At 47.8% G+C, this 17,819-nt stretch overlaps 1 protein-coding gene across 36 annotated transcripts in view; it reads right to left on the bottom strand.

The window, feature by feature from the left end:
* EIF4G1 (eukaryotic translation initiation factor 4 gamma 1) overlaps nt 1–17,819 on the bottom strand; it is a 78,296-nt gene that overhangs the window by 20,360 nt on the left and 40,117 nt on the right. For 35 of the 36 annotated variants that reach the window (XM_083441801.1, XM_083441794.1, XM_083441798.1 and 32 more), the window contains 6 exons: nt 17,251–17,351; nt 8,240–8,332; nt 7,250–7,316; nt 2,681–3,550; nt 1,698–1,783; nt 231–405 (listed from right to left, as the gene is read on the bottom strand). In XM_083441801.1, coding sequence (XP_083297927.1) covers nt 231–405; nt 1,698–1,783; nt 2,681–3,550; nt 7,250–7,316; nt 8,240–8,332; nt 17,251–17,351 — 1,392 coding nt within the window. Of the gene's footprint in view, nt 1–230; nt 406–1,697; nt 1,784–2,680; nt 3,551–7,249; nt 7,317–8,239; nt 8,333–9,247; nt 9,753–17,250; nt 17,352–17,819 lie in introns of those variants that run through there. The other variant, XM_083441823.1, reaches the window with a different exon arrangement.

The following is a 17,819-nucleotide window of genomic DNA, read 5'->3' as shown; positions in this document are numbered from 1 at the left end:
GTGACTGGACACCCGGTGGAGGGGAATTCCTGCAAAGCCTTTCCCCAACAGCCCAAGACAAGCCAGCAGTTCACCGGGTCACAAGCCTGCTCAGATGCTCAGCTCCATCACAGTGTGTCAGTGGCCCAGACACGATGGCTCAAAAACGAGATCATCACAGAAGGCTCCAGTAGGTAGCAGCCAGGGGTGGGGGTGGGAGAACAGGAAAAGTCATTTGCCACAAGCCTCACCTGCTGTGTAGCTGTACTTCTGGTCAGCCTGCTTGACCTTCTCAGGGTCTAGCTTATCCTCTTTCTCTTCCCAAGTCTCCTCGGGCTCCTCCTGGGAGCGAACGGGGGCAGGCTCCTCGGGCTCTGGGGCTGGCACGGGGGGCTTGTTCTCTATCTCTGAGCCACCCTCACTGGGCTAAGAGGGCAAGCAGAGAAGATCTCAAGAAAAAAGCAAAAGCTGCAGCTCTGAGCAGAAAACATTTTCAAAGGATACCACCTGGGAGGTTCTTTGGGGAAGGGGAAAACCAGAAAAAAATTGCTTTGGGGAGGGCACAGTTAACCTGTCTAGTCTGTAAAAGGTAGCTGAGGTGTTATACTGCATTTTCATGCTGGACTGGCTAGTCGGCAATCAATTATTGTTCTGTTCTATTTCAATCTGAGCAAACTCTTTTGAGCCCCAGCGAAGGAATCATTTTACTGTCAATGGCTTATTTGTGGTGCCATAATAGTTTATCACAGCTAAGGAGGTAGTTGTTGTGACAAAATTACAATTACGGTGATTAAGCAAGAAAAGGAGAACAAAGAGAGATTTAAGTAACAACCCAAAAGGGATATATAAATAACAATGGGGGAAGTGGAAACGCATTTCCAGTCTTGTATAGATTTCTTCAAATTACTGTATTAGTTTACAGCCAACATGCATGTCGGAGTGATCAACAAAGGTGAGCACAGCCTATTCCATGTGGAATGTTGATGGATTTCCTTTGGGAGAAACCACTTTTTAGTTGTTTTCAAATGGTGTCATTTTGTATTGACTTTTTTGGGATTTGCACAATGGGTTTAATACTGCTGTGCTTTCTTTTCTCTTCTTTTTTGGGGGGAAGGGGTAGGGGGGAATAAATCAGTTCGACTTAAACCTCTTCTCCCTGATCACTCTGCTCTGCACCCACTGCTAGGATTTGGAGATCCCCCTGGGTACTGACCAGCAGGGTCTCAAGCCCTCCTTAGCAGCCTTTTGAACAAGCGGTTTTCAAGGTGCTGAAATCTTATGGCTATGCCAATCTGCGCTATTCATGGTCACGTTGCAGAATCTACCCTTCACTCCTTATTACTTGGTACAGTGGGACAGAGTGCTAAGCAGGTTTGAGCCCACCTGTGGGCAAGATTCCTGCATTGCAGGGGACTGGACTAACAATCCTCAGGGGTCCCTTCCAACACTACAATTCTATGATTCCACAATGCCACCTGCCCCAAGCCATAGTTCACAAAACACTTATTTAAGTATTATCTGTGCAAGATTGATGCTGCTACTTGCAGAGTTAACAGTTCCCCAGGATTCCATGGGATTGCAAGGGGAAGAATCGTCAAACTATTTTAACCTGCGGGATATAGTCAGTGATGGGAAGAAGTGGTACCCAGCTAGGTGACTCTGGGTAATGGCTCAGGCTATATTTCTCAGCTTCTGACTAGACCGTGGGGGCCACCCACCTTGAATGCATCCAGCAGGTCTCCAACAGCTTCCTTCTTGTTTAGGTCCTTCATCTTCCGCTTCTTCTTTGGCACCGATACGGCCACTAGAGAGTTGCAAAGAGGGTTGGGGAGGATGAGCCACACTAGCCAGGGACTCAGAGGAGAGCAGCCCCTGCCACCGAGTGACAGTCACCCCTGCTCCAAGGTGGCGGCGGGAGGAGGTTAACACAGAACAAGTTCCAATTAATCTTACGAATCCAATTAAGTGATTTGCTGCGGGATGTTAACGCTTGTGACAAAATACGTTTGCTGTTACCTGCCAGGTAAATGTCCTGGCTTCTTTGCCACGTGCAGACATACTATGCTGTTGGTAGGAAAGAATCCTAGAATAATACGGCTGGGACAAACCAAGGCATCATCAAAGGCAGAAGGCTCCAAAGAAGCAGAGGAGAAAATGCTTCAGGAGACTCCAGCTCCTTTAAATGTACTGAAACTACAACCCAGAAGCATTTGCTGTTTTCCCACCAATGCAATGAACCTAACCAGAGAATGGCATTCTGGAACTCACTGCTGGTGCCTGTTGAAGGCTCCTGAAAGGAACGTGGGTCTTTTCCCAAAGGACACACAGTTCAACAGGGAACACAGAGCAAGCTCACACCTAGTTATCGGGAGCCTAGGGGTTTCTCTTACCATTTCACTGTCATCTAAATGCAGACAAAAATCCATAACCCACCAACCAGACATTTTTTTTTACTACCTAGGGCCACAGACTGACTGACTCAAAAGGAATTTCTGGAGAGAAAGAGCTACAGAGAGCTGGCTACTAAACATGGCCCCCTCTCTCTGGGAAAAACCAAAGCTGATTCCTAAAGGAAGAAAGCTGCACTGAAGAGCTACAAACAAGCAGTCAAGGCTTGCTGCACACCACTGACCTCCCCATCTCACAGGTGGAGATTTGCTTGCATTTTCCCACTGGGCACCCTCTGAAATGCCGCACTCACCTTGTGTGGCCACCTCTGCGGCCTCCAAGGGCGCAGCTGCTGGCTGGGCGCTCTGCTCTGCGGTCTCGGCCGGCTCCTCACATTCCTCCTCTTCTTCCTCCTCCTCCTCCTCCGGCTCCTCCTCCTCCTCTTCGGCAGGAGGTGTGGCCAGTGGGGCCAGGGGCTCCTCGGCTTTCACCTCCTCGGGCTCGGAGATGGGGCTCATGTCCGACTCGGGCTGATCCTCGGATTCTTCGGCTGCCAGCTTCCCTGGGGTATCCAGACCATGGGACATCGCTGCCAGCTCCTCCGGCTGAGCGATGGGGGACTCCACGGTGGAATCTGGCTGGCATGTGGCAGCCTCGGGCACGGGCTCCGGCGTCTCCTCCTCCAGCACCCCGTTAGACTCCACAGCCCCCTCAGATACCTCCTCTAGGGAAGGTGGTGGGGTCGGGGGAGCCCCTGGCGGAGCCGCAGGAAGCGGTTCCTCTGGCTGAGGGGTCTCCTGCTGGACAGTCACTGTCTCCGCTGGCACCGTCTCTTCGGCCACCGGCATTTCTGCAGGAACCGGCTGGGGGGGAGGCTCCAAAATTGGGCTAGCAGCAGCCTCCTTCTGTGACTCTGTGTCCAAGACGGGGGCTTCCTGGGGGAGCACGGGGCCCCCTGGCACTGTAGTGGTGGCGCTAACGGGTTCAAATATATCGGCGGGGACCTCAGGCGGCTCCTCTGTAGTGTCCACTGCAATGGGGCTCCCTGGGCGCACCAGCGGCACGACTGGCAGCACGGACTCGGCCTCTGCTATGAGCGGCGGAGGGGGAGACGGGGAAGCCGATTTGCTCGCCTCCAAGGAAACAGGTTTAGTTACTACTGGGCCAGCCTTGGGACGATCGTCTGCATGCAGAAACAAAAGGAAGAGAAGGCAGCATTTAGCGCTTTGGTGAATGGGGAAAGGAATGTTTCTTACACCTGGTTGCAGAAGATGGGAGGGCAACAGAAACCACAAGACGGGCCTGTAAATAACCACGTGGCTGGTTACACATAAGGAGAAAAACTTCCCAGGGGGAACTTTTATCTGCTCACAGCAACTTTTCTGGACCTGTAAAGTTGCTCTTTAAACAAAGATGCAAATAACCAATTCTGAAGAAAGGAAGTTTTTTTTTTTTAAGCGTTCCACACACCATAGGACTGTGGTTGAACCAGGGCCCTATATACGAATCTATTCAGGCCGGGGGTCTCCAACTTGGCACCCATGAAGGCCTTCACTGGTCCACCCAGGCAGGGCCCCCAGATGCTAAGCCTTCATTTTTCAAAAAAAGTACTTCTCTAGCCCTCCTAGAAAGTAAGAAAGCCATGAAGTCAACTCTAGGTACCTTTCTAGGTGATCTGTGTGAAATGAGCCAACCTGGCTGTTTCCACCTGTCAATGTTTTTAGCCAATGAGTAAAATCACAGCTGTTATCATTAAGTGAGTTATATGGACACCAGGTGACAAGAATCCCAGATGCCCTAAAGAGTGGTTGTTTTCCCCTTCGCTTTAGTGCACTTATCCTGATTTTCATTTATTTTCTAGTCCTAAAACCCCCTGTAGTTTCCCCCTACTTTCCCCCCTGAGCAACCAGGATCCATCTTTCCTGTGGTGGGTTCATCTGAGATCTTATGCTCTGCAAACACAACTACAAATACTATACAGTGGTACCTCGGGTTACAGACGCTTCAGGCTCCGCTAACCCAGAAATAGTACCTTGGGTTAAGAACTTTGCTTCAGAAGGAGAACAGAAATTGTGCGGTGGCAGCATGGCAGCAACGGGAGGCCCATTAGCTAAAGTGTTACCTCAGGTTAAGAACAGTTTCAGGTTAAGAATGGACCTCCAGAACAAATTAAGTTCTTAACCCGAGGTACCACTGTAGTCCAACAACAGCTGGGGACCCAAGTTTGAGAATCACTGATCTATATACTGCATTTGTTATGCAACCTGCCCTGGGACGTTTTATAGGTAATAAATGTGCATAATTAATAAAGTCTTATGTGAAGCTACAAAAAAAAAACAAAACCCCTAGCTTAGTCACAATTTACAACTGGAAGGAAGCACACTGAAAATGGCAAGATAATTGGATTGCACAACAGCTGCATATTTAGAATTTTGGGGCAGGGGGTGGAGTTCTACTGATGACCTGGTTTGAAATATGGAAATCAAGAAAGAAACAAAAGCAAAATCAACCTCTGGCCTCCTAAAACAGCAAGATGTACCTGGTCTAAGAATCGAAGCTCATACTCAAACCCATCTACTCTTCTGTTGAAAGATCCTGCCTCCTAGTGCCCAGAACAGAGGATACTTAGCATCTGAGGCCATTACCTGGCAAAACTGTGAGCTATTTTTTGAGATCTTGGTGGAAGGTGCTAAGTGAGGGATGGGAAACTCTCCAACCCTATAGATATTTTTGGACTACAACGCTCCTCAGGCCCAGTCAGCATGGCCAGGGATGGCGGTGGCTGGTAGTCTAGCAGCACATGAAAGGCCACATCTTCCCCAGTGCTGATGTACGATAACCCTCTATCCCAGGTTAGTCAATGTGTAACTGCTGGACTGCGAATCCCATCATTCCTGAACACTGACCATGCCTGGCTGGGTGGGATGGGAATTGTAGTCCAACAACATCTGTTGGCCACCACATTGGCTGCTGCTTCACCCCAACACACAAAGAACTGTATCGTGAAATTCCAGCCTCAAAGATCAATCAACCCACAATGATTAATTGCTTGGCCTACTGATTAAGGACAATTAAAGCTTTCAGTGCTGCTAAAAGGTGGACAGTGAGCTTAAGTCCCTGAATATTATTGTTGCTGTTGTTATTAATTTTAATTTGTAGCTCTAATTATGGGTATCTTCATCCGAAGGAACAGCCTGCACAATTCCAAACCAGAAGGGTTTTCTGCTAAGTAAGGCAAAGTTCTGAATGAACTAATTCAGTGACAGGCTCGAAAGTGTAAAGGACTCTTAGGAACAGTGTACAGTTGTACCTCAGAAGTCTAACAGAATCCGTTCCGGAAGTCCATTTGACTTCCGAAACAGTCGACTTCCAAAGCACGGCTTCTGATTGGCTGCAGGAAGCTCCTACAGCCAATCGGAAGCCATGGAAACCCCGTCAGACATTCAGCCTCCAAAAGAACATTCAGGAGCCAGAAAGTTTGACTCCCAAGGTGTCCAGGAGCCGAGGTATGGCTGTGCAGTACTGGCTTCAATACTGAACTTGTTCAGTGACTGATTTATTCATTTTTGCAATGAACTCAGTACCTATGGAGATATCTACGTCTGCTGTGAATCCACTTTCGACTTCTGTAATTGCAGAAACGGGTGTGCAAACAACAGGGAAGAAGTAACCCTTGCGTTGCTGTGGAGACTCAAGCGGTCATCAGTCCTAGCCACCACGGCCCACGTTCAGAGATTATTAGGAACTGCAGCCCAAGAAGACCAGGAGGGCAACAGCAAAACACAGACTCTTGCACACAGAGTTAAAAGATTTAATTTGCTAATGGTGCAAATGGGACCACGCAAGAGCATTTGCTCGGTTTAAGGCAGGCCCCTCTGGCCGGCCAAACGAACGGATGATGCTTAGATTTTTCAAAACCTTAAATAATTCCATCACAGAAGCAGAACAAAATTGGCAGAGCCAGGAAGGTTCTCAAAGAACCAGCTGTCGGGCCAACTGCACAGTTATCGTTTCTGAGGCCGTCTGCCAAGATTGAAAGATGTACATTTTAAGCTCCGCTTTTCTCAGATGCCGGTCTGAAAACTGAATGCCATTTGGCATCAGTCCAGCATGGCATCAAAATTATATACCCAAAGAAAAAGCTGAATTTAGCCACCTGTAGGAAATATGCTAAGGAAGCACTTTTCATGCATCAGGCTGTGCTGCATAATAAACGTAGCTCAATGCGGCTGACAAATCTGCCCCACTTCAAAATTTCATTACAGCCACCTCAGATGAGAATTCCTAATCCTATACAGGTCAGCTCAGACATAAACCCTGCTGGGTTTGATGGGCTTATTCTCAAAACAATTATGCAGGAAGATTATTTTTTTTAAGACCAATACAGCTACTGTTCTGGAAAAGCAAGTGAAAATAATTGCTTTCTGACTTTAGTGTGCTATAGATAAGGCAAGGCATAAATGGCAGCTGACCAATTTTGCTCTCAGACAAACTTTACCTACCCTCCAAGCCATCCATATCAGGAAAAGAGTAAAAAATGAACAAGCAAAACTAATAGATGAAATAGTTCCCCTTCGCCTTATTATAAAGTCACACACAGACAAAGTAAAGCATATTTAAAAGGCGGAAAATCAGAAGGAAACAAAACAGGAAGGCATTCTGATGGAGCAAGGCAGCTTCAGGTGGTGCTGGGAGCCACGTTAAATGAGGCTGGACCTCAGGTTGTCTTATCTGGGCTGAAAGCAAACTAACCCCCCCCCCCATGACCACTCATTCTGTCCACCTCACATTAGTGGGACAGAGAGACACACACACAGAAAGAGAAACCTCAGCATTCCCTTTGTCTGATTTAGACAACCAAACCCTGAATTGGATTTCATACCTGGCCGGACAATAACTGCTACATGTGATGTCTCTCCGTTGGCTTGTGGTTCTGGACCACTTCCAGCCTGTAAGAGAGGGAACAAAAAGTAGAACAATTTTATTATAGGATTACCTGCCCAAGTTTGCTTCAACTGACTATATTTTAGCTTAAGTTTCGGTTCCAGTGTAAAGTGTTAGCTGCAAAGCCTTTCCCGCAAAACTGGGGGGTTGAATTATTAAAGTTTCCCCTTCCCAATTATATCTTTCTCAAATATCAGCTCAGAACTGATACACAGATTTCAACATTTCATCAAAGAGATGAAAGACCGACATATATAAAGAGATGGAAATAAATAAATGGCTTGTGCCATTATCACTGTGTCATGACCTTGGTTTCCTCTAAGGAAAGGCATCTTAAAAAACTGAGTTCAGATATGTCACGTTTCCTTCACGCAATGCAGCCCAGTCAACGCAGAGAGAACCTCTAACGCGAGACCCAACACCTCTACAAATATAGCTTGTGGAATTCATTTCTGCAATTCCAGGAGACAAAATGATTCCCATCCCTCCTCCAGAAAAGATTTCCAAGGCACTGTGGTTGCATTCATGAGAGAGACTGGTTATGTATGAGATTCGAAATTAGCTTTAGACCGTTTGGTAGTATGCTTGGAGTTCTCCTTACAATCAAACGGCATATAAATTTCGTTTGTGTGTGGAAATACTGGCATGAAGCAGCATGTACTGGGAATGGCCGGTAGCTGCTTTCTGTGCCTGCAGCAATTCCCCCCGCCGCCAGCCACCACAATCACAGGAATCGCAAAGGCTGTGTGCGGACGTGTTCACATCCTCTTCCTGCACAAACTTCACTCTGAGGAGGGGGCCAGAACTGCTCACCTGCAGAGGAAATTGGCTGTGTGAACTGGCCCCAGATTTGTTGCTTCTTACATGCCTTCCCAGGGTACAAGGGCAGATGAAGAGGAATAAAGCTAAAGAAGCAGATCAACATTACCTGTGGAGGAGTGGGGGTAGAGGAAGTTCTAGCGCCAGACATTATTTCCTCTGTGATATCCTTGCCGCCTTGATTTGGATCTCGTATTCGGATCTGCCAGACAGGAAGAAAAGAGGCACTTGCTGTTAGCACTGAAAGTATGAAGATTGTTTATGTTCTGCTGCTGGAGAGAGGACATTCCACTGTCACTTTTCTCAGGCACTAATGACTGCCTGGTTCCACACCCTCAAGATAACCCCAGAAAGACATCTACAATTCATTTTGGAGTCGAGTGCATGGTCTGGCCCAGCACACCCAAGCAATGCACACAACTAGGTTAACAACGTAAAATAACTGCCCTGTGCTGCATCCAAAAGAACTCGTCTACCTCATTCAATTTCCTATTTCCAACAGGGCCAACCAGCTCACATGCAGGACATGAAGGCAGCAGCCTCCTGCCTTGCAAGATCAGACAGAGCTCCATCGAATTCTGCTTCCAAGACTGGCCAGTGGAAGCTCCTAAGCAGCTGATGACCATCTCCTGTTGTCAGTGTTTGAAAGTCCCATTAGTCCAGGAGATTTTGCGGCAGAGAATTTCATTAGCGCGAGCAGTTTCTAAACTCTGGGCCTAAGATTTCAGATTAAAACTGCAGAGTGGAAGGAACGGAGGACCTTTTTCTGCCTCCCCGCTTCCAGCTACTCTCTGAAGACTGGTGAGGAGACCCTCTTAAGAATATTAGGGGTGGGTGGGCAGAGGAAGGACTAGACCATGTGAAAAATTAACATAATATTTTCAGCCTTGTATTCTTGTTATAAAAAAGTGCGTCTAGATATTCTGTTGTTGTGCCCATAACTTATGTTTAAGGTGCCATTTAGCTCCTAGCTTTAATTTCTTAGTTTCTTTGACCCCAGCGCCTGGTACTCAAGAGATACGTTGCCGCTGAACATCCATTAAGCATTGTTAAATGACACGCGGATGTAAATCTCCACATATTTGTCTAATCTCAGAGTTTGTAGCCAGCTTCACACCTTATAGATCCCTGGCCCATCCAAAACCTCACAGGTGCAGGGAACCTCAAAGGCAGAGAGCCAGAAAAGGGTCAGTCCAGCTTCCAGAGGTCTACGCGGAGGCCTAAAGTCACCCTGCAAAAACTCGTGCGTGGCAAGGACCTCAGACCACCCATGTCAGGGGGGCAACTTCGCTAAAGCCAGCTGCCATGCCGTTCAAAGATTGGAGCATATCCCTTCCGACCTCCCGACCACAGGGCTGAGGCCAGGAGGAAGCCGGCTCCTCCTCCTGGCCCTGAGCGCCCAGGGTGGGTGGCTGCTGGAGGGAGCAAAGGGAAGACAGGTCCTTAGCAGCAGCTGATGAGGTCATAAGCAAGCTCTGTTTGGCAGCTCTGGACACAGCAGCTGAGCAAGGGCAAGGCTTGGGCACCAGCCCCTCTTCCAGAGTGGCCTGAGCTTGCAGCCAAGGCAGAGGCAACCCAGGGCAGCAAAATGGAGCACTGGGGGAGAACAAGACATGGGCCCCTCCCCCTCTGCCCTCTTCCCAATGGGACAGCGCCCCCCACCCTCCACACCCCTTTCCCAATAGGACAGTCCATGCATTCTGACGTGACCTGAGTCATGTCACAATGCTCTGAGAAAGGTGCACACTCATTGGCTAGCTCTCCCCTTAGATGCAGCAGCTACGTAATACTCTGGGGTTGCATCCATATACTTCCCTCTTGTGGCTACGAGTATATTCGCAGCAGCAGCAGCACAAGCTCATAGGCTCCGTCTGTGTTGAAGCTGCTCAAAATGTGCCATAGTCCACAGCTAGAGAAAATGTTTCAAATCCGGGGGGAGTGAGGGACCTTCAGTCCTCCAGGCGTTGTTTGACTCCAGCTCCCAACATCCCTGACTACTGGCCATGGTGATGGGGCTAATGGGAGTTGAGATTCCAACACCTGGAGGCCCAGAGTTTGACCACCTCTGTTCTATATGCACAAGCCTCTCAAGGTCTGCCCTTTGCACCACAGAAAGCAAGGCTGAGCAGCCACTACCAGATAAAGAAGACAAGAACTCATCCACCTGAGAAGGTAGCCCCTCTAGGAGAAGGAAAACTGGTCTTAAACCTCTGCTGCCTTGCAGGGTATCTTCAGGAGAAGAAAAAGCTACGGAATAAACCTCCAGAGTGGAGTCCCTAAGGCAGTTGAGTAGTGCATTGTATGCCTCCTTCCTGCAACCAAGCTGGTGCCAAACATATTGCTCTGCCTTCCTTTGGACCACATCAGCGAGGCCAAAGCGGGGAGGGTCTTGTTGCCTGGGCAGCCCAGGACCTCCATACACACTGCCCACAGTCTGAAGCCCAGTGAGGTCACTCTAGAGAGGCTAATGCAATGGCTTGACTTCACTCCCGAAGGCATACTTCATCGTCTTTCAAAACAGACAGATGACAATGACGACAATGGAAACCACAAAGTTTGGTTTACTAATGGTTCAGTGCAGTAGGAAGACGGTCACTTAGACTTCTTATGAACCAAAGGTCTGTTAAGGCTCAGGGAAGAGGGGTGGGAAATAAATAGCTCCCATGCAGAAAAATAAAAAGAACTTTTCTGTGAGGGAGCCAGAGTGCACCAACTGTTATTTCTAACTACATGTACAAAAGGATGCAACTTTAGGCCAAAATGGGGACATTGCTGCTCACAGTTGTAGTACCATCTCTCCCCCCCCCCCAAATTTCCAAAACCTTCCCCTCCTGTGTGGTCTCCAACCAAAACGAAGCCTGCCTTGACGTACCTAGAGCAGCTGGCATTTATTCCTGTTAACCTTAACCCAGTGTTAGACATTAGCCAGGCGCATTTTGCAACTGGCACCGGTCCAGTCGCAACCACATGGAGATCTCTGGATGCCAGATTGGTGACTGTGACATCATCCATCTGGCTGGCCCCTCCAGCTTTCTTAAGCAGGCAAGCAGAAGGGCATATTCATTGCCTAATATCCCACATGGTTCTCCAGTTAATCCCTACAACAACCCTGTGAGGTAGGTTAGAAGGCTGTGACTGGCCCTAAGTCAACTAGTGAGCTTCCTGAGTGGGGATTTGATTTCTCACAGGTCCTAGGAAGACATCACACTGGCTTCCTATAGTTTTTCTGCCATGGGGCAGTGATACCCAATTAAGTAGGTGAATAAATATGGGGGAAAGCAAAATGTCCCTTAGAAAAGGATCTGAAATATTATCTCTAAAACTTCTAATTTGTTTTATTCTGGTTTTATTTGATGCTTTAGTGAGCTGAAACCACTTTGAGATTTATTCCCCTTTAAAATATAAAGCATTATATAAATGAAATGAATAATAAAAAATTCCATCGGGGGGAAATAGCTCCTAGACATTCCATAACCCAGGTTTACAGTGCCATTCGGCAATTAGCTTATGCATTCGAGTTTCTAACGCTGCCTTCACCTTTCCTGCTTGTTTCTGCTCCACTCCTGGAAATTAAATTGTGGTCTTCTTAGGGCAGGGACCAGCTTGTTTAATTCACTGTGTAGAGTTCGGCAGCAGCATTGATGATGCCTTGCAAATGATAATGGCACCTTGCCACAAGAGTAATGCACAGTTCCCCACAAAGCAAGCGGTTACGTGCAGTGAATTATCTCCCTCTGGTGGAACGGAACATCCGGAAGTACAGGGGAGGGACTCTGGCCTACTAAGGACAGACTGTCCATTTGCCCTGGACAACACAGGATCCCGTTTCCCCTGTAGTCTGTGCCATGGCGATATTTTCCCAACTTGCAACAACAGAGAGCTCCAGGAAGTTAACACATAAAACAGCAATTAAAAAAAACCACACAATCAAGTTGGGTTCTGAATGAGCGCGCACACTTGGCTGCAGCATCAATGTGCCAAATTCACACCAGGGCATGGCACTCCAGATGACTCAACATGAATGAGGCACTTCAGACACCCTTTCAATGCTCGCAGAGGAGCTGACGAAAGATTAAATGGGCCGGTTTTTCTCCTGCTCCTTCAACAGATGGCTGCAACCCAGACTCGGTCCGTATAGAGACCCTAACAGCAATGCACCCAGCATTTATAAGCTGAGGTGAGGTGGGAGGCGACAGGAGGTATTTCGGGGCAAAATATCTAAATTTCACATATATATATGCAGCGTCTGAACTGGCAGCAACTGACCAACAAAGAGACACTTGGTTTGTGGTGGTTAGTTGACCCAGTGTGTGGCAACTTGTGAAAAATGCAATGACAGGGATCATAAACAAAGGAAAGGAAAATAAATCTGCTGATATTATAATGTCGTTCTACTAACCTACAGCACAGCCACACTTTGAATACTGTGTACAGTTCTCGTCACCTTGCTTCAAAAAGGTGAGCTGGGAAAGGTTTGGGAAAGGGCAACCAAACATACGCCCCTACGAGGAAAGCTTACAACATTTGGGTTTTGGTTTGTGGGTTTTTTGTTGTTGTTGTTTCTGTTTGTTTGTTTTTGGTTTAGGGAAAAGCTGAGTAAGGTAAGGGCATAAAATACTACAACTTGGGGGCATCCAATGAATCTGAACATTGGAAGATTTGTGACAAGATGAAATAAAGTACTTTTCCCTGCAACGCATAGTTAACCTTCGGAATTCACTGCTGCAGGAGGCAGCAATGGCCACAAAGTTGGACGGCTTGAATGCGAGCACTGTTTCTACAACTTCCATAATCCCTAGTTAGCAGGACCAGTGCTTAGGGATTGTGGGAGCTGTAGTCCAACAACAGCTGGGGATCAAAGTTTGAGAAACATTGCAACAGAGTCACAGTGACCTAGGCCAGTCACATGGATGCTACACCAAGCTCACACCAATCAAATCTGCTTACTCAAAAATAAAAAAATGGCTTGTTATTTGTTATTTTGCTTGTTATTTGTTAAGTGGCATTTGTATGCTGCCCCACAACTGTTGGGGTGGGAATGGCAGGATCTATCAGAGCAGAAGATCAGTAGAAAATTACGTTTCCAATTGCCAGCTGGCTATGCCAACCTCTGCCTCCATTTTGTTACTGGCTCTGCTCTTGCACCACCATTATCTGACTGGCAGGTCTCACAGACCCTCCTAGTGTCCCTATTTTACAGGGACATTTCCAGATTTACAGAAGCCATCCCAGTTTCTGATTTGATCCCAGAATGTCCTGCTTTTCCTTAGGATGTCCCGATTTTCATCAGAGAAATGTTGGAGGGTATGGTCTCAGTTACTTTATGACCCTCTCAACTGAGCAATGACCCTCCCAAACATCAGGAATGGTAAAAATTGTGGTCCAGCTGCTTCTTGAAGGTCTCAGGCTCCCACATCCATGTTCTAGAGGAGATTTATACAAAACACTGCTTGTAAATGCTTCTAGGCAGCCAACTAAGAAGGTCTTTGACTCTACACATATGTATATACACACTGGAAGGCAGGGATGACATGGGGAGAGAGGGACCCACCCTTTTGCCACCTTCACTGATGAATGCAAAACGGCTGCCAAAGCCCATAAAAAGGGGCTTCATGCCTACATCATGCAGCCTCAGAAGTGAAGTTCGCATTCACATCCCCATAAACACAACCATCATCAGCCGATGGAAGAAAAGCCGACTCAGTCAACACAAGGCACACAGGCCGCGACAACCAGTCGCCTACACGGGTGTAACTCATTGCACGCAAATGCTACTATTTTAAGTGTCTAGCATAACTCTCTGCTCTAACAACCCCTCCTTAGTGGCTATAAACAGCTCAGGTGCTTGTTGGACACCCTGCCTGACTAGGATTCACAAGGCAGTTACAATGACTAGCAAAATACGGGGGTGGTGGGTGGAACACTTTCAGAAGATCCCCGCATTTTGCACAACACTTCCCCCAAAACTTTTACAGGAGGAAAAGCCCAAATGGGTCTATGATCTGTGCGGCTCCGACAGGACATCTTTCTCTCCCCCCAGGAACATGGAATGCATCTTCTGAAACAGGACGAGCCGCATGTAGTTACATGCACATTGTCTGTGCCTCTAGGTCTACCTGTTATGTTCTGTGCAATGTGTGAGGGAGAAGGAAGGCAAGATGTCCTCCAAGAATAAGCAAGCTCCAATCCCATCCATATGCTGCTATAATAATTTTTATTAATATTTATAACCCGCCCATCTGGCTGGGTTGCCCCAGTCATTCTGGGAGGCTTCCAACACATATAAAAACATAATAAAATATCAAGTATTAATGCTAGTGCTGCCTTCGCCTACCTGGTGCCCTCTAGATGTTGTGAGACTACAATTCCCATCAGCCTCAGCATTACACATCCATGCTGTTTGGAGCTGATGGGAATTGTAGTACAAAACATCTAGAGGGCACCAGGTGGGTGTACTAGTGACACGGATGTGGCCCCTGCATGGCTGACAGCCCCCGTCAGCAATGCATCTTTTTATTTATAGCTGCTGCAATTTTCACCCTGCTATTATGGCTCCAGAGAGGCAGCTTGAAATAAACCAAACTTCAAAAACATGATGAAAGTGCATCATCATATAGTCACCAAACTACCTAAAGCAATAGCATTAGATGGGCAGGACTACGGTAAGCTCAAAAGTTTTCGATTAAAAGGAAAAAGAGAAACGGTCATGCCACGTCCCAACACACCTGCCAGAAGAAAATCCCCTTTGACATCCTCCTAAACAGAGAAAGTAAGGATTTACCTGCGAGGTTGGTCTAGGGACTGAGTTCTGTGCTGAGGGCGTCACTACAGAGAAGGCCCCGCCCCTTGTCGCCAATCACCTTGGCTTGGCATAAAGAAGATATCCAGAAGCACAGGGAGAAGGGGCGAGACGCTTGCAAAAGCTACTATTAAGCCGGGATCTTCCTTTGGAGAAAGGAAATCAATGCATTTGCTCTTCTCACCCGATTCTTCTCCAGAGACATTAACTGGCACAGGGTGGAAATAGACCGCGTAGAAGCATACCACACAAGTAATGGAGGATAACCAGCCCAGGGTGCGTGCAGCCACACCTAGCTGTAGCCTCAGCCTGTGCACAGCTCCAGCCTGCTCTCCCCTGCCATTTCTCAACGTTGTGCCGAGCTGCATTCCGGACTCCTGATCCCTGCTGAACTCTGACCCAGATTGCCACATGCCCCTCGGCCGGAAATTGCACAAGAGCATGCGGAGGTGGGCCCTGCTCCCCTGCCCTGCCAAATCCACACACACAAAATCCATTGAGGAAAAGTGAGCAGCTACACTTTTCCATCGGGCTTCGCAGAGATTCTGAAGGTCTTTTGCACCCAACTGGGAGTGTAGCTGTGTCTTTCCTATGGCGCCGTGAGTTTTGCAAGTAATTCAGCGGCAGGGGACAGGCGAAGCGAGCTCTCCGCACGAAGGCAACTTCAGATAACTGCACAGAAACCCAGCAATGGGTGTGTGTGGACGGTTAAATCTAAAACATAATAGATTTCAAAATGCCAGCCATGACTCCACCTAGGGAGGGAGACAGTTACCAAGAGAAAGTCAACCAGGAATTAAATTTGTTCCCTGGCTGAGACAGGAAACCTCTTGCCAGTGCCAGGGCTAAACCTAGAGAATAGAGGAAACCATAAAATGGCTCCAAGTAGATGTCCTTACCACTTAAACAGCCAAGGCCAACTACTGCACCCTTCTAGAAGAAGGATTTTCTTGGCAGAGGGAATGGCTTCCTGATAGGCTCATATCAAATGCTGCCACAGACCCTGTCAGTTTACTGAGCCATATAAATAGGCATCACCTATCCTGATTGGGACGCAGGTGGCACTGTGGGTGCCTAGGACTTGCCGATCAGAAGGTCGGCGGTTCAAATCCCCACGACGGGGTGAGCTCCTGTTGCTCGGTCCCTGCTCCAGCCAACCTAGCAGTTCGAAAGCACGTCAAAGTGCAAGTAGATAAATAGGTACTGCTCCAGTGGGAAGGTAAACGGCGTTTCTGTGCACTGGTCTGGTTCGCCAGAAGCGGCTTAGTCATGGTGGCCACATGACCCGGAAGCTGTACGCCAGCTCCCTCGGCCAATAAAGCGAGATGAGCGCCACAACCCCAGAGTCGTTCACGACTGGACCTAATGGTCAGGGGTCCCTTTACCTTTACCTTTTTATCCTGATTGGCAGCGGCTCTCCAAATCTCAGGTCAAAACCTGCTAGCTGAAATCTTTTCAGCTGGATTTGCCAGGATGCTGTAACCACATGCTATTCTACTGAGCTACAGTTCTTTTCTGGCACCTGAACTCCAGCATTCTCCTTTTAGAAGATCCAACTGGCCTTCATAATCTCAGTAATCAGGCTGGGCAATACATTGATATATTGTCCCAAACCGGTTTTAAGTCCGTATCATGATATCAGTATCAGAATTCTTCACTTGGCAATATATTGGGAATCACGATATGTGTGTGTGCATGCACCATGCAAAAATCACAATGCGGGGAAAACCACGAAGCCAGCCAATGCCTCTACACAGTTTCATCCTTATTTCAGACATTGTGGTATGTCAGTATATCGTGATGTTTAGCTGGTAATGTATCACAGTGTTGAAAACCAGGTATCACCCAGCCCTACTCAGTAATACTACAGGCTGTGTGTGTTTTCTGTTTAACTGCGGTAACATATCAATTTTGCAGAAGCTGCTCAACTCTCTTATCCTGAAGCTGAAGGCCACAAGGCCCTTAGCCCCAACTTGAGCCCAAGTCTCATTGACCTTAATGGAGCTTACTTCTAAATAAACCTATGCAAGATCCCTGTGCCTGGCACATATACTTGTGCTCACCTTTACTTTGAGCCACTTCCCTTGGAACATAAACACACAGACACGGGCTAAGTCTACAATTTGCACTTTAGATGCCAGCATCAAATTCCTAGGTTCCAGGAGAACCACAATGCCTGGGATTCTCTTTCAACAGCCTCAAACCCAAGACTAGGTAGAATTAGAGGGAGGGCAATATGAGAGGCATCAACCACCCAACAAAATGCAGTCTCTGTAGAACATAAACCCATGCCCAGTGGCCACCCCCAACTCCCATCTTACCGTCTTGCGTTCTCGCTTTGGCGGGATCGGTGGCTGCTGATTCATGATGACCTGAGCAGCAGGGAACTGCTGCACACTCTGGGCAGGGTAATATGCACCAGCTGGAGAGGGGAGAAAAGGAGGAAAGTTAAGGAACTGCTGTCCCAGAATTCCAAGGGGCAAATCATGCATCTGCAGGTGTAGTTCCTGAGCTCATCTCACAAGCTTAAAGGAATGAACCGCAGGGCAGAGCCATCAGGTGATTTTGCCAAGCACCTTTTTCAGTGGGGGAAATAATCCCCCGACTAGCACTGGGGCAAGTCACTGCTCAGCTCCCCCTCCACACACGTACGAACAAGAAGAGAGAGAATGAATATCCCAGGAGGAACTCCCAAAAGAGGCAGGAGGCTCAAGGGTGGCACGTTCGCCTCTAGACCTGGTCAGGAATTTCAAAACCAGACCAACTTGTTCAGCAAGCGACACCTCAGCATTCTTTCTCCATGATCCTGAGCGTCCCTAAGCCACCCCACTTCCCCACCTGGGGCAACCCCTTGCTTTAAGGCTGCCCCATCCTAAATTAAGGCATGCTG

Source organism: Podarcis tiliguerta, assembly GCF_965153285.1.
Source record: "Podarcis tiliguerta genome assembly, chromosome: 5".
Lineage (NCBI taxonomy): Eukaryota > Metazoa > Chordata > Lepidosauria > Squamata > Lacertidae > Podarcis > Podarcis tiliguerta.
Note: the sequence above shows the minus strand (reverse complement) of the source record. Positions and strands in the feature narration are given on the sequence as shown.